This window comes from Sphaeramia orbicularis, chromosome 12, assembly GCF_902148855.1.
Source record: "Sphaeramia orbicularis chromosome 12, fSphaOr1.1, whole genome shotgun sequence".
NCBI lineage: Eukaryota > Metazoa > Chordata > Actinopteri > Kurtiformes > Apogonidae > Sphaeramia > Sphaeramia orbicularis.
Genome location: NC_043968.1, coordinates 78,284,107 through 78,299,589, shown reverse-complemented (window position 1 = coordinate 78,299,589; position 15,483 = coordinate 78,284,107). Strand labels below are relative to the sequence as shown.

Here is a 15,483-nt window from a genome sequence, read left to right as displayed (position 1 = left end):
AGGCTGTTTGAATCTGAGGAAGTCACTGTCATAGAAAATGTCACCAAACCAGTTAGTGGAGATGTGAGCTTTGTGATCCAGCCCATTATCCTGCTGGTTTAATAGTTTCTGTAAACACCCTAGAATGAAACAACTGCATCATATGTGACTTTAATCAGGTCTTATGTGTCATTTCATAGACACCAGTTTAGATTAATGCTAGACTCATGACATCAGACAAAAATGATCCAATAGTATTTCTGTGTATTTAGCACTTCATTAACATGTAGCATTTTAAGCATACTTTGAACATATAGGCACAACAGCAAATATAACAAAACAATATAAAATACAAACAAGAGTGAAATTAACAATCGGGAATTTTTTTTATTTTACTTTGCACATTACAGTTTATTGTTGCCTCGTACTGTTTGACTGTCCAGTTTTTTTTATCAGTTGTTTGTATACATTATATTGTATAGTATGTTTGCTTTTATCTATCTATCTACCTATCTATCTATCTATCTATCTATCTATCTATCTATCTATCTATCTATCTATCTATCTATCTATCTATCTATCTATCTATCTGCTGTTTTTTTAAATAAACATATAAGTAAATACATGTCACCTTCATCATTGGTACCTGCCGCTGCATGTCCATTCCTGGATGTTTTCATGTCCTAATGACGCTCATGGTTCAGACCCACCTTTGAACAGCTGTGAACAAATTTCAAAACATTCCTTCAAACCCTTCAACAGATATTACATTTCAAATATTTCTTCATGTAGGGCTATACCATGAAAGCAGCTAAAAAAAGAAATAGTGCCAGACACTGAAATACATATGACATAATTGGTTGTGTAACAACCCACAGCGATCTGTGCCCCCCCCCCCCCCCCCCCCCTTTGGAGTATTACAACCCTCCAGTCCCCCCTCAACCCCAAGAACATTGTAACAGTGGTGTAATTGTAACTTTTATTGAAAGAAACACCAATATTGTAAGAATACTTTTTGCTTTTCCTTGAATAATTTGTTGTTCAAATTAAAAATGACTCAGATTTTTGCTTGAATAATACAAATAAACTCACCCAGTCTGCTCCGAGACAATATTTGTCCAAATAAAAATGGGAAATGTACAATTATCTCCAACTATGACAATAAAGTTCCTTGTTTTAGTCCAGGGGTGTCAAACTCATTTTAGTTCAAGGGCCACATTCAGCTAAATTTGATTGGAAGTGGGCCGGACCAGTAAAATAATAACATAATAATATAGAAATAATGTCAACTCCAAAATTTTCTCTATTTATTAGAATACGTAAAATTAAACAATGAAAATGTTTACATCTACAAACTATCCTTTCAAACAATGTGAATAACATGAACAAACTCAAAAAATAAGTGTAACATTAACAATATTATGCCTTAGTTGATATTTTCACGTGGTCATTATAACTTACAGATCACAGTGGGTCTACAAATACACAAAACATTTAATATCAGGTGGAATATTGTTAAAATTGTACTTACTTCTCATAAAACATTTCAGGTTCATATTTGTTCAGGTTATTCACATTTTTTGTGAAATTATGCTTTGTTTTAGTGTAAATACATTGAAATATTTACATTTACAAAGAAAGAAATTTGGGGTTGTGAGTATTTATAGATTCTTATGATAGCATTTTACTGATCCGACCCACTTGAGACTGAATTGGTCTAAATGTGGAACCTGAACTAAAATGATGGTTCGTATCTTAGTGCAATTTTTGCATTTCACAACTGCATCCCAAGGCCGGACTGGACCCTTTGGTGGGCCAGATTTGGCCCCTGGGCCACGTGTTTGGCACCTGTGTTTTTGCCCAACAAACACATGTTGGTTCCACAGGTGAGCATGTGACCAATATCAGTGGGTCAATGAGCCCGTTTCCATTGGACATCTGAGAACATGAAAGTCCAAACTGGTCCAAAACACAAACATGTGTGTCCATGTGTCTTTTCCAGTCCAGTCCTTGTCCACTGTCCAAACCTAAACTCTATGTCTAGTCTAGTGACAGATCACCATGGCACTAGATTGGTTTGGTGGACGTCCAGATAGTGAGTCCAGGGTGCTCCAACCATCAAACATTAGTTCCACCTGATACATGTTCTAACCTGAAGAACAAAAAAACACCCAGGACTGATCCCATGACCCCCCTGGGAAGACTTCACCCCCCCCACCCCACCCCTCCCCCCCCTTAGTGAATTCTAAGACACTAACTGCTGCCCTTTTTATTTTGTTAGTTCCATCCATTCTTTCTGTTTCTTAGACTTGAGGTGTCCAGTCGGACACAGATGTGGACTTCAGTCCAGCTCTGGGACTATGAACCCACTCTTTTGGAGCTGGTGCAGAATGAGACCTGGTTGGAACCGACTGAAATAACCATGTGATATCTGCACATAATGGATGTGAGACTTGTTCCTTCATACAGTTCTGTCAGCGGTGACAGTGTCGTCTTTTTCCCACAGGTCCTCAGTCCATGGTTCTATATTCATCCCAGTAACATGACAGTCTCATGCAACGTCAGTGTCAACACTTCACAGTGGTTCCCACCCTTAACCTTTACACACTGACAGTTCTTCACACTCCCTGAATCTCTTCACAACATTTTTTTCTGTGTTTGATGAAACACTGACTGAGCCCTTCCTTGTAAACGTTCATGTCCACATTAATACTCGTATCCTTCTTAATGCAGATTTTTTTTTCCCGTTGATGTGGAACAGGGCATCCCAGATGAAAGGGTCTAATATTTAATGACTGGACTTTGCTCCTCTGGCCAGAAAATCTAATTGGTTTTCCAAACAAATCAACAGGAGAAGTCAACACACCCAAGATTTATGGTCAACAACAAATCTGAGCTCATTCACAACGTCAGCAAAAAACACCAGAAAAACTCTGACCAGACAGGCTGAGGCTTCATCTTACATGAATTTCCAAATGTTATTTCCTCAATCATTGATCATTTTAACTGGGTTGACAAACTGACACTGTTATAACGATGCCAAAACTCTTTGGCTGTGATATCAACTTACACGGTTATGTCACCGTAACCAGGCAGTGGTACCTATCCTGGACCTCTGCCAGGGGTGCACCAAGGCACATGTCTGGGCATGTGCAGGGACTTTCCCCAACCATGTTCATGTGTCCACGTTAAGTTTTTAACATAGTGGAAGTGTTTTACAGTGTTTTACACTGGTACACTCAATCCAGGTGCAGCATTTTTATCTTTTTTTTAAAGACAACCTTACTCTATTTTACACTGTTATATCTTGACTGTTCTTTCTGTTATTTTTTAAAAGTCTGTTCTCTTAAACTGACACCAATATAATTTGGATCCTTCATATACATATATTTTTTTAAACGTACGTGTTTTCCACACACATACAATTTCATATATGACAGACGTTACATGCAATGATTATTTTATATACGTACTTTAAATCATCACCGTTCTCCTTGCAACTCTTTGATCAGCTAATTATTTCTTAACCCTCTGGAGGCCCATCCAGAGACGACCTCACTAACCACCAAGTTTATTGTTTATTGTTTACTGGGGATCCCTATTAGCGTCCACCATAGTGGTTGTTAGTCTTCCTGGGGTCCCAGTTAAAAAGACATAAACTAGAAGCACTCGGAGAGCGCAGACCTCCGCCAAGGCAGACCAGTGCCCCGGATTTGGATGAAAATTTCAGGAAATGTTGATACTGGCACAAGGAACAAATGATTAAATTTTGGTGGTGATCGGGGGTGGGGTGGGGGTGGGGGTGGGGGCATGGGGGCCCACTGATCTGCCTTGGCAGAGGTCTGTGCTGTCGTTTCTAGAAAAGCACTTGGAGGGCGCACCACCAAAATTTAATCATTTGTTCCTTGTGCCAGTATCAACATTTCCTGAAATTTTCATCCAAATCCGTCCTTCGCTTTTTGAGTCCTCTTGCACACAAACAGACAGACAAACAAACAGACAAACAAACCAACGCCAACAAAAATATAACCTCTTTGGCGATGGTAAAAATGTAGACATCATTCAGTATAAATGCAATGACAATGCAGTAGCAATAAATAACAGTTAACACATCCAATAAGTCAGACTTTCACATATGGTACACCATAGATTTTAATGTTCTTTTAAATACATGTAAATTGTGTGAGTCCCTCAGCCTTTTTGACACATTATTCTAGAGCAGGAATGACCTGAATAAAACAGACAATTGCAGTGAATTATTTCTAGGTCGATTAATGACCAAATCAGCACTACAAGCACATCCAGTACAATGTGAGTGTGTCTGGTTTACATATCTGATCTTTTCTGATACCAGGTGTGTGTAATTCGCACAGTTGTGGAATAATGTAAAAAAAAAAGAAAAAAAATCATAGTTTGTCTTTAACTCTTTTACATCTTTTTTGTATTTTATCAACTTAAACCATAAATAAAAATATCAAATACTCAATAATTGTCACATTTTAACCATTTAAATGCTGTCTGTAATGTAAACAACCCATTTTTTAATCCAAAAAACACTTTTTTTTTTTCTTTTTTTTTTTTCAATATACTACATAGAAATTTGATTACCTATTATTTGTTTTTTGCAGCCTGGCATATGTCAATGATTAACAGCAACATTGGTTCATATGCATTATTATTTTTGTGCCAGGTCAAATGTTCTAAAATATTAGCATCTGTCACCAAGTGTGAAATAGACACCTATAAATCAAACTATTAAATATTATATATTGATTTATTTGTCTACTCTAATTTGATTTTATTTTTGTAAATCAAGGTCAGCCCTACTCATACACATCAAATACTCAATCATTTAAATTTTCTAACCCTTTAAAAACATTCTGTAGGTGTTAATAGAGTGTTTTTTACTAGCCTATATGTTCCAATACACTTTAATCATGTTTTCATCACTACTCATTTATTTAGCAGCATAATCAAAGAGGTACTTTGATATATCACCTTTATGAAAAAAAAAAAAAAAAAAAAAAACAAGTCAGAATTTAGTTTTTATTGCACCGTAGAAAATGTCTCCCATATTTACAGCATGTTGTTGTGGTGGTTTTCCTACATCCACATATTGCATGTTGTACATCCTCTTTGAGGGAATGGGGAAAACATAGTGAATACCAATGTGATTAATTTGAAAATCAGGAAAATAATTTTTAAAAATGTGGTTAGGACATATCATTTGAGGACAATGGTAGAACTCAACAGATTTACCGTTCAAGTCATGAAGAAGTACGTTATTGAAATACTTAAAGGCTATTTCACTTAATTTGATCCATTTTATGCCTCTTATACGTCTCCACTCATTTGAGAGTGAGACATTGTACATTATGTTTAGCTCTGATACATTTATTTGATGCTTATAGTTACATATTTTAGTAAGACAAATAGAATTATATTATGTTTTATAACAACATAGAACCAGTATAATGACTTTACATTTGATTCTTCTTGTACCATTTTGTTGATAAAATTGATGTATTTTGACATAAACATTTTTAATTCAGGACTTTTATTTGGAGTTTTTCTATACAGTTGTATTTCTGCTTAAATCAATGAAATGACTGTTATGGAAGTAAACTGTCTCATCAGATTTTGAATTATAAAAGCCATTGAATTTCTAGTGCTGATTTTTTTTTTTTTTTTTTGCACTGAAATTAAGTATCTGAATTTTGTTTTTTTTTTGCACTGAAATTAAGTATCTGAATTTTTTTGTCTCTGACTTCAACTGTGTCCATAAATTTAGAATTTAAAAAATTCAGATACAAAAAATTCAGAAGCAAAAAATTCAGCTGCAAAATATTCAGATCACACATCTGGCAGACCAAGGATAAGCAATGATTCTGTCTCAAGTCGAACCAACAGCCAGCCAATCAAGTTACGTTAGGTTGGTCATGTGACAGTGATGCAGGAAGACGGTCAGTGCGGATGTGTGATCTGAATTTTTTGCATCTGAATTTTTTGCATTTGAATTTTTTGCATCTGAAGTTTTTGTATCTGAATCTTTCGCTTTTGAATTTTTAGCATCTGATTTTTTTGCATCTGAATTTTTTGCTTTTGAATTTTTACATCTGAATTTTTTGCATCTGAATTTTTTGCTTTTGAATTTTTTGCATTCGAATTTTTTGCATCTGAATTTTTTGCTTTTGAATTTATTCCATCTGAATTTTTTGCATTTGAATTTTTTGCATCTGAATTTCTTGCTTTTGAATTTTTTGCATCTGTATTTTTTGTATCAGAATTTTTTTAAATTCTAAATTTATGAACGTAGTTGAATTCAGAGACAAAAAATTCAGACACTTAATTTCAATGCAAAAAAAAAATCAGTGCTAGAAATTCAATAGCTTTTATAATTCAAAATCTGATGAGACAGATTTACTTCTATAGAGTGTCCGCAGGGGGGCAGTAAAGCGTCCACTGCACTGCATTATTTTGTGTAGTAGAAGAAGAAGAAGAACCACTGCTCGGGTTTGCTAAGTGCTAACAAGGAAGCAGCAGAACGCGCGAACTGTTAGCATTTAACCTGCTTCAACAGACGGCCTTTCGGGCATTGAAAGGTAACTATATAAGACTATTATTTACGACTTGTGTCCTCTTCTGGTATTTAATGTTTTCTGCAAACTGCATTTTAACGGCGTGATAAATATGGCTACATTAAATGCTAATGCAGCTACGCTTGCTAGTTAACTACGCTAGCTAACCTCACATGATCAACCAAGACACCGAAATGTGAATGCGTGTTATTATTGAACTTATTTCCTCTTAATAATGGGTGCTCTTTTTCAAGGTGCAAATATAATTTTAAAACACAAGTTAAGTTGTGTTTTATAGGATAGTGCCGGGCCAAATGTGCACAGAAGCTGATCAAGTCCTGTGTGCACTTGTACCGCCGACACTAGCCGCCGTTAGCCTAGCTAGCCACTAGCACGGCTAGCCTAGCCTAGCTGGCCTGTAACTTGTGACAAAAGGCTAAGAATTGGCAACCGTGTTATCTTTGTGGTGCCCATTTAGAAGTAATATTTTGAAATAGATCTGAGATATCCGTTTGGCATGTTATTATTACCGTTCCTCTCACGGGAGGCAGGTGTGTTGGTTGTGCCACCTGTCTTCATTTGGTTGTTATTTCTATCTGTCTGCTGAATTTTCAGGCCCCTGAAACGATACGAGGATCAGTCAGATGTTATTAGAATAAAATAGATCTTTATTGTTACTGTAACAGGAACAGTGAAAATCACTTTAGCAGCCAAAACACAAGACTGTATAAGAATACCACATAAAAATGCTAAAAATGTGGGCATGTGCAAAAAGCTACAGGATAAAATACTCCATGTACATATGGTATTAAATTACTAGAAAAACTACTGAGATTATATACAAAAAGTAACTCTACACTACAGATCAAAGTCAAGTCAAAGTCATCTTTATTGTCAGTTCTGCCATGTACATTGTATACAGAGAGAGCTGAAATTACTGGACTCTAAGGCCCCACAGTGCAGTAAACAAAGTGCAAATAACATGGAAGAGATGAGAAATATGTACAGCAGATAAGGATATATAGGATATATAAAGGAAATATAGGATATATACAGGCAATATAGGCTATAGGATATATACAGGTAACATAGGATAAATAAAGGCAATATAGGATAAATACAGGTAGGTAATATAGGATATATACAGGTAATGTAAAGGAAATACAGGATATATACAAGCAATATAGGACATATACAGGTAATATAGGATATATACAGGCAATATAGGCTATAGGATATATACAGGTAACAGGATAAATGAAGGCAATATAGGATAAATAAGGTAGGCAATATAGGATATATACAGGTAACATAGGATATATATACAGGCAATATAGGATAAACAGGTAATATAGGACACATATATACATTTCACTTAATAAAGGATCTTAATTGTCTGTCCAGTCTGTTTTAAATTTCTGTATTGTTTCTATGGGCTCTCGGTGACTTCTGACATTTCGCTGCAGTTATTTACAAACTACCCGTCGGACATCAGAAGTGTTCATTAAAATTAGGCTTCTCAAATAGAATTGCTGACTACAAAGGAAAAAAAAAATCCACCAATAATGAAAACTGCACCAGCCTAGATTGTTTGTGGTAGTTTGATGTGTAGGTCCAAATTGATCAATTGATTATGTCACGTTCATGTCAGCCAATGACAATTTTTCCATCGAATTAAGCTAATGCTTTTCCCTGTTTAAAAAATCTAGTTAATTTATCCGCCTTTAAAATCCAACTAACTGCCAACCTGTCTAATGCACATACATTTACACATATGACATTGAGTGTATTTAAGTGGATGTGTATGATTTATACATTTCAGGCAGGTAAATATGGTGAGTTTTATTTGAGTTTGTTGGACATTGATTACCTTGTGTTTTAAAGGTTTCAGGCTTGGATCCGAAGTCCCTTCTTGAACTCATCGTTTACTTCTGTTGTGGCATCATCACTGCTTAAAGATTTTTTTGTTGTCTAAATTGTGGAAGTGGAAGTGGATGGACGAAGTTTTGGATTGAATCTAGGATTAGGATCAGGACCACTTCTACATCTGAGTGTGAGAACAATAAGTTATCTTAAAATCTGCCGGTGCACCCCCATTCTGTGTCAGCAGTGCCAGTAGCTCAACCACCATGTCTGATGGTCGGATCTATGTCGGGAATCTTCCCATGGACATCCAGGAGAGGGACATAGAGGATCTCTTCTACAAATATGGAAAAATCCGTGATATTGAATTGAAGAACAATAGAGGCACAATCCCCTTTGCCTTTGTGCGATTTGAAGACCCACGGTGAGTTCTTGGGATGATCTTTGGCAACTCCAATCACATTCCGCTTTTTGGACACCTAAAGTTCTGTGGTTTAATAACCTCTCCAGGGACTGAACGGACAAAGAGGGAATTACCCAGTGTTAGTCCGATAGTGAAACAGGCGTACTGTGGTAAGGGGTTGTTTGCTCTCTTCTAGGGATGCAGATGATGCCGTCTGTGGAAGGAATGGATACGGATATGGAGACACCAAGCTCCGTGTGGAGTATCCTCGATCCTCTGGTTCTAAATTTGGACCAACAGGAGGAGGAGGTGGTGGAGGAGGACCTAGAGGAAGGTTTGGACCCCCAACACGAAGATCTGAATTCCGCGTCATAGTGACTGGTAGGTGGATGCCATGAGTCATAGCCGGTAACTTTTTCTCTCTTTCACGGAATCCTGGAGGTCAAGGGGACTAGTAGAAAGGTGGACGTTATGAGTGATAGCCAGGTGCATTCTCTCTCCCTCTCATGGCGGATATGGAGGACAAGGAGACTGGTAGGCGGACGTAATGACTCGTAGGCAGTAACCGTGGTCTCACGCTCTCATGGAGGACTGGAGGACAAGGGGACTAGTAGGCGGACATCATGAGTCGTAGGCAGTTATCTGTGTCTCTCTCAAGGCGGATTGGAGGACAAGGAGACTAGTAGGTGGAAGTCATGAGCCGTAGTCAATTCAGAGGTTTCTCACTCCCTTGGCGGACCAAAGATCAAGTGGATGAGGTCCAGTCAGCTCTTTAAGTCATGAAAAACAAAACAGTAAAGTCACACTGATCGTGTTGGCTGCATGATCCCAAACTCCAACTCTAGTGACTGGTAGGTGTCATTTTGTCTTTGTATTTCATTCTTTATTTGTGTACTGCTTTTATCACATGAACCTGACCAGCGTCAAGGCTAATGCTGCGTACCAAAGTGTTGGGAGGTGGACGTTTATGACATCCAACTCGGTAAAATGTATTGGAACACCTGTCAAAGCCAGAGGTCTGAGTTGCAAAGTGGGGCCAGATCAAAGTACCCCGACCTCACCGCAAACTACAACAATGGCGGTGCACAGTTTGCCAGTTCGCAATGGAAAAAAAACTTCACAATGTGTAATTTGCTCATCAGTCATTTGGCCTCTTCCATCTGGTTTGTGTTTATGAGAACACTGGACTGTCCACTGTCCAAAAGACTCTGCGCTAACAAAGCAAACAGGAGTTCAAATCTGCATCCTCCATATTTGTAGTTTATGTTCAACATGAATGGTCTGGAACATTTTGAGGTGGCTGGAGTTAACTTCAGGTGGGATATATTCAACCTCCCAGGACTTTGGAACACAGCATAAGACTCAGAATGTCTGACTTGACCTTTCATATGTTGGATATATTAAGAAAATAATCCTTATTGAAATGATTTATGTTCATACACTTAATCTGTAATGGTCAGAGTCGGACACAATATCATATTCAATATTAGAAATGAAAAAGTACGGTTACACCTGTTGTCAGGATGTTCAAGGTTGAATAAGTGTTTGTACGAACAGTTAAATCTGGGATAGAGCTGGATAATGAGTAGACATAAATAATTACTACTCAAGTAGGGGCGTAAGAAAATATCAGTTCTGCAATATATCGCAATATTTCATTTCACAATACTGTATCCATATTAAAAAGTACTGTATCGATATTTTTAGGTGTTTATTCAAATGCAGATATTGTGGAGGTTCATTTTTGTTTTTCTTTTTTGTTTATATTTTATTTATTATTATTTAACATGCTTTTATTAAATAATGTTAGTTCCTTCGTTGGGATTGAACTAAAGTAATGTTATAATGTTAGTTATGAACAAATAGAATATGAACATTTGAACAGGATCTTAAACTGTAATGTTTGTAAAACAGAATTTAAGTTTGAACACAGGAACATTTTGTGATATAGCATTAGATCCTGTTGTGATCAAATAAAAATGTGTTTAGTATTTGTGCAGATTTCTGGTGTGATTCAATTTTTCCAGGAAATCTTTTAAAAAAAGAAACAAAACCAATAAAAAATTGCCTTTTTAACAGTATCATGATATATCATATCATGATCCTAGTATTGTGATTTGTATTGTATCACCAGATTCTTGCCAATACACACCCCTAGTCTTACTCTTGTCATTTTCACAGTTATTTGTGGTAAATGTGTCAAAACATAGAACGTGGTCCATTTATTTTACAATAACGCAGTGAGCTTCGTGTAGAATAACAAATGTAGATGAACTATGTCATACACAAAAAAAAGGTAAAAGATGTGTGTTAATGTTTACCATATACTGTTATTATAAATGGGAGTTTAGTCATTTACAAGTGACTTAAATAGTGCTTTTGGATAATAATGTGCTTACTTTAGTTCCTGTTGTTCAAATGCCGAGCGTTGTCACCTTCCTGTTCTCTTGTTCTAGGGTTACCTCCTACTGGGAGTTGGCAGGACCTGAAGGATCACATGCGCGAGGCAGGAGACGTTTGTTTTGCAGACGTGCAGCGAGACGGAGAAGGCGTAGTGGAATTTCTCCGCCGAGAGGACATGGAGTACGCACTACGCAGACTGGACCGCACCGAGTTCCGCTCACATCAGGTGAGTTGTTGCATTCGAAGTCAGTTTGATCTTATGTTTAGGCCTAAAACAGTCATTACAAGACCACAAACGAACACAGGGCTCTGTGTTTAAACTCAATAACTGATCTGCATGTTTAATACATGTATGAACAGGTCTGAGTTCTGTCACGTGACACATGATACAACTGACAGAAATGAAACTGACACAGGGACTGAAAATGAACATCATTTTATTGACTTTATACAAATGTCCAAAACATGCTTTTCTCATCATAAATGGATCCTAAATGAAACAAAGGGCTTTAGCTCTGATGTTCAACTACAACTGGGATCAATATTGGATCAAACTGTTGCCGACGTGGATTCCCCAGGTGCCATGGCCAAAAATAAATAGGCGGTCAATATTAGAACGACTCGACTAAAAAAAAACAAAAGCCATCGACTAATTTTCATGGTCGATTAAGTCAACTAATCGTGGCAGCACTAGCTCAAAACATGAACTAAACAGCACTTTGGTCATGAGTTTTCTGATTCATCTGATTAAAGTTTGTCAGATTTAACACATTTAATGTCTGAGGCAGATATTTACTATGGAATTATAGAGCTGTGTAGTTATTAATGCAGTGTTTTTCAACCTTGGGGTCAGGACCCCACGTGGGAATGCCTGGAATTCAAATGGGGTCACCTGAAATTTCTAGTAATTGATAAAAAAAAAAAAAAAAAACAACTTACTAATGAAAATATATGGTGAGTTGACAGAGACAATCCCAATACATAAAAGACAAACTCTGAGTGTGAAACTGCAGCACTGTGGTTCTGTTTATCTGTCAAATGTTCATTGTGGTCAGTTTCAGATGCTGCAGCTCTTTCATAATTCATAGTTTGAGTTCTTGTTTGTTCAGTATTAATTGTCAGCCTTGTAAATCCAAGCTGGACTGACTGTACATATCCTGACCAAGGAAAATCAAATTCTCACTTTGTGCAGTAATCTACACCTGGCTTTTCTGCCTCCATCCATAATAATATTCTTTATATAGACTAAATGTCCTCTAAAATTAACGTTTATTTGCAACATAGTATTGCAAACTATTACATGATCAAAAACAAATTAATTTTAGCTAAAAAAAAAAAGTCTCTGTTTTGAATGTCTGGGGTCGCCAGAAATTTGTGATGTTAAAATTGGGTCATGAACCAAAAAAGGTTGGAAACCACTGTGTTAATGTGACAGGTAACACTGGTCTACAATTTTTTAGAAATGATTTGCTTCAGAGATTAATTGTGCTAAATGTTATGTATTTTAATAACATTAATTGGAAAATAAATGACAAAAGTGCCGGTTTGCTGATGTTTTCAAGGTATATTATTAAGTGTTATTACACATACAGTATATATTGGTTTATGTACATTTATATAATAGTTTTATAAATCTTCCACTAAATAGAACCTGTATAGTGAATGTATTCTAATGTGCAGACAGTGTTTTGAAGTAGATCTTGTAGCTCTGAGACAAATATTCCTTTTGAGTCAAACCCATTCTCTGATTAATTCTTGAATTTCACATTTTGACCCAAGGCTGTATCTTGGAAAGTTCAGCCAACCAGCATTTTTGACTTGACTTTTCTTTATCAGTGACTCTCATGTGGTAAAATTTCATTACTTTTATTCTGGAAGCATTTTCCTTGTAGACCAGTGTAGTTAAATATTGTCACCTGATGATGGTCAAAGTCACAAATGTGTTATTGTACATGAATGTTGAACTGTGTGTGTGTGTGTGTGTGTGTGTGTGTGTGTGTGTTTTCAGGGTGAGACGGCGTACATCCGTGTGTTTGAGGAGAGGGGCACCCCCAGCTGGGGTCGGTCCCGGTCCCGTTCCAGATCCAGAGGGCGTTACTCTCCTCCGTACCGAGGGTCGCCTCCTCGGTACCAGTCGCCTCCTCGACACGCTATGTCCCGCCATAGTCCCCCCCCCAGGAGGCACCCCCCCCTTCACCATAACTCACCGCCACGCCATTACCGGTAGAAAGACGCGCCATTCACAGAGGGACTGGGGAGAACAGTTTTTAATTCTTTTCTTTGATTTCTGCCCACTCGTCCTTGTTGGACTCGACAGTCTCCTGTTCTTGACATACATTCCATGTTCAGGACGTCCTGAGCACTCGGCTCCTCCCACAGCCTTAACATCGTCTCTTTGGTTTTTAAACATCCCAAAGTGTCCAACTTTGTGTTTCTGCATAAATACTGTGTTGTGTAACAAATTAGAGGTTTCTTTCATAAAGAAATTTTGGGATTGTGATGTCAGACTTTGACAAGACCTAGTTCTTACTCTGACTGTCCAAACTCTGTCGGTTGTACAGCTCATAGAACCACATTTACATTTTTCAACCAAACTTTACTTTGTGATTGTGTCACCTTTTCTCTAGCCTTGTATCCAAGTTCCAAGAAATGGGAAGGACCTTTTTGGAATAGCCAATCTAAGAACCTGTGAATTTCTTTCTCTTCAGACGTGTACAAATTAGTGAGCCTTTAGACTTGTGACACCTTTTGCCTGTGAGCCTCAATGTCAGGTTTTTTTTTTTTTGTTTTTTTTTTTGTTTTTTTTGTTTTTTTTGTTTGTTTTTTTACATCAAATGAGCTGGTGGAATATTTGTATGCATATGCTTTTGGTTTGCTTTATCAATAAAATGCAGACTTTTACTGTGACTATTGCCCTCAATTTTTTTCCCTTATTTGCAAACACAGCAGGTAGTGGTGTGGATATATGTGGGTGTAGTAGTAGTAGTTCTCTTTGATGACATGAAATATTTAAATAAGCAAGATTCACAGTTATGAAAAACCTGGAAATGACAAACGTTAGAATGTAGTTTTCAGAAGGAGCTGGGCATCGTCTTGTCAGTATCAAATATCTACATCAGGGCTGTCCAACCCTGGTCCTCCAGAGCCACTGCCCTGCATGTTTTAGGTCAGGGGTGTCAAACTCATTTTAGTTCAGGGGCCAAATACAGCCTAATATGATATAAAGTGGGCCAGACCAGTAAAATAATGTAAATAATAGGATAAGAACTTAGAAATAATATCAACTCCAAAGATTTCTCGGTTTTTGAGTGAAAAAAAAGTCAAATTCCATAGTTAAAATATTTCTATCTATTAACCGTACTTGAATGTAACTTGAACAAATATGAACCTGAAAATTCTTAAGAAAAATAAGTGTAATTTTAACAATCTTACACATTAGTTTATCATTTATACATAAGCATCACAACTTACAGATCACAGCGGCTCTACAAATACACAAAACATTTAATAATAGGCAGAATATTGTTAAAATACTACATACTTCTCTTAAGACATTTCAGGTTCATATTTTTTTGTGAAAAGCCAGTCTGTAAATGTAAACATTTTTGTGTAATTTTACTTTTTTGACACTAAAACAAAAAGAAAAAAATTGCTTTTTTTCATTATAGGTTATTATGATGGTATTTTAGTGGTCTGACCCACTTGAGATCGAACATCCTTGATTATTAACCCTTTCATGCATGAATTATGAAAACCTTAGTCAATATTTTTTTCTTGAGTGATTTTATTCCTCTTTAGGCGTGAAAAAAACAATGCAATTGAAATTTTTTTATGAACCTGTTTTTTAATGGAGTTACAAAAATGTCCACTCAGCTAAACATCATGCATTTAATTTTTGAAGCAAAGAAACATTTATTTATAGCCCATCGTTAGAAAGTGATATTCTGTATGAAATAAAAACATTTTTAATGCCATTTTCTCACGTTTTAGCGTACTCTAATTCTAGTTGTTACTCACTTCATGGAGATAATATGCAAAAAAAAACTTTGTATAAGAAAACTGTTAATTACAGTCTAATAACAATCAGCAATTGATTTACTGCAGATCATGTTTATCAAGAACAGCAAAGTTGGTGTAATGGTATGAATTGCAGTGTTTGGGATGATGCATAAGCGTCCACTATGTTGGCTGATATGGACCTAAAACAGCAAAACCCATGAATATGCAACAGAACAGCTGTCCACTGTAGTGACCACT

At 36.7% G+C, this 15,483-nt stretch overlaps 1 protein-coding gene across 3 annotated transcripts; it reads left to right on the top strand.

Moving 5' to 3' along the window:
- Window positions 1-6,452: 6,452 nt before the first annotated feature.
- Window positions 6,453-14,023, top strand: srsf9 (serine and arginine rich splicing factor 9). 3 transcript variants are annotated; one of them, XM_030149843.1, is made up of 5 exons: window positions 6,453-6,581; window positions 8,665-8,844; window positions 9,020-9,204; window positions 11,280-11,452; window positions 13,235-14,023. In XM_030149843.1, exons 2-5 carry the CDS (start codon window positions 8,687-8,689, stop codon window positions 13,451-13,453), a joined length of 735 nt encoding a protein of 244 aa, XP_030005703.1. In that variant the 5' UTR covers window positions 6,453-6,581; window positions 8,665-8,686; the 3' UTR covers window positions 13,454-14,023. The 3 variants fall into 3 exon arrangements, with proteins under 3 accessions (XP_030005703.1, XP_030005702.1, XP_030005701.1); XM_030149842.1 differs by having other exon boundaries at window positions 6,454-6,581; window positions 8,668-8,844; XM_030149841.1 differs by having other exon boundaries at window positions 6,454-6,581; window positions 8,442-8,844.
- Window positions 14,024-15,483: the final 1,460 nt, after the last annotated feature.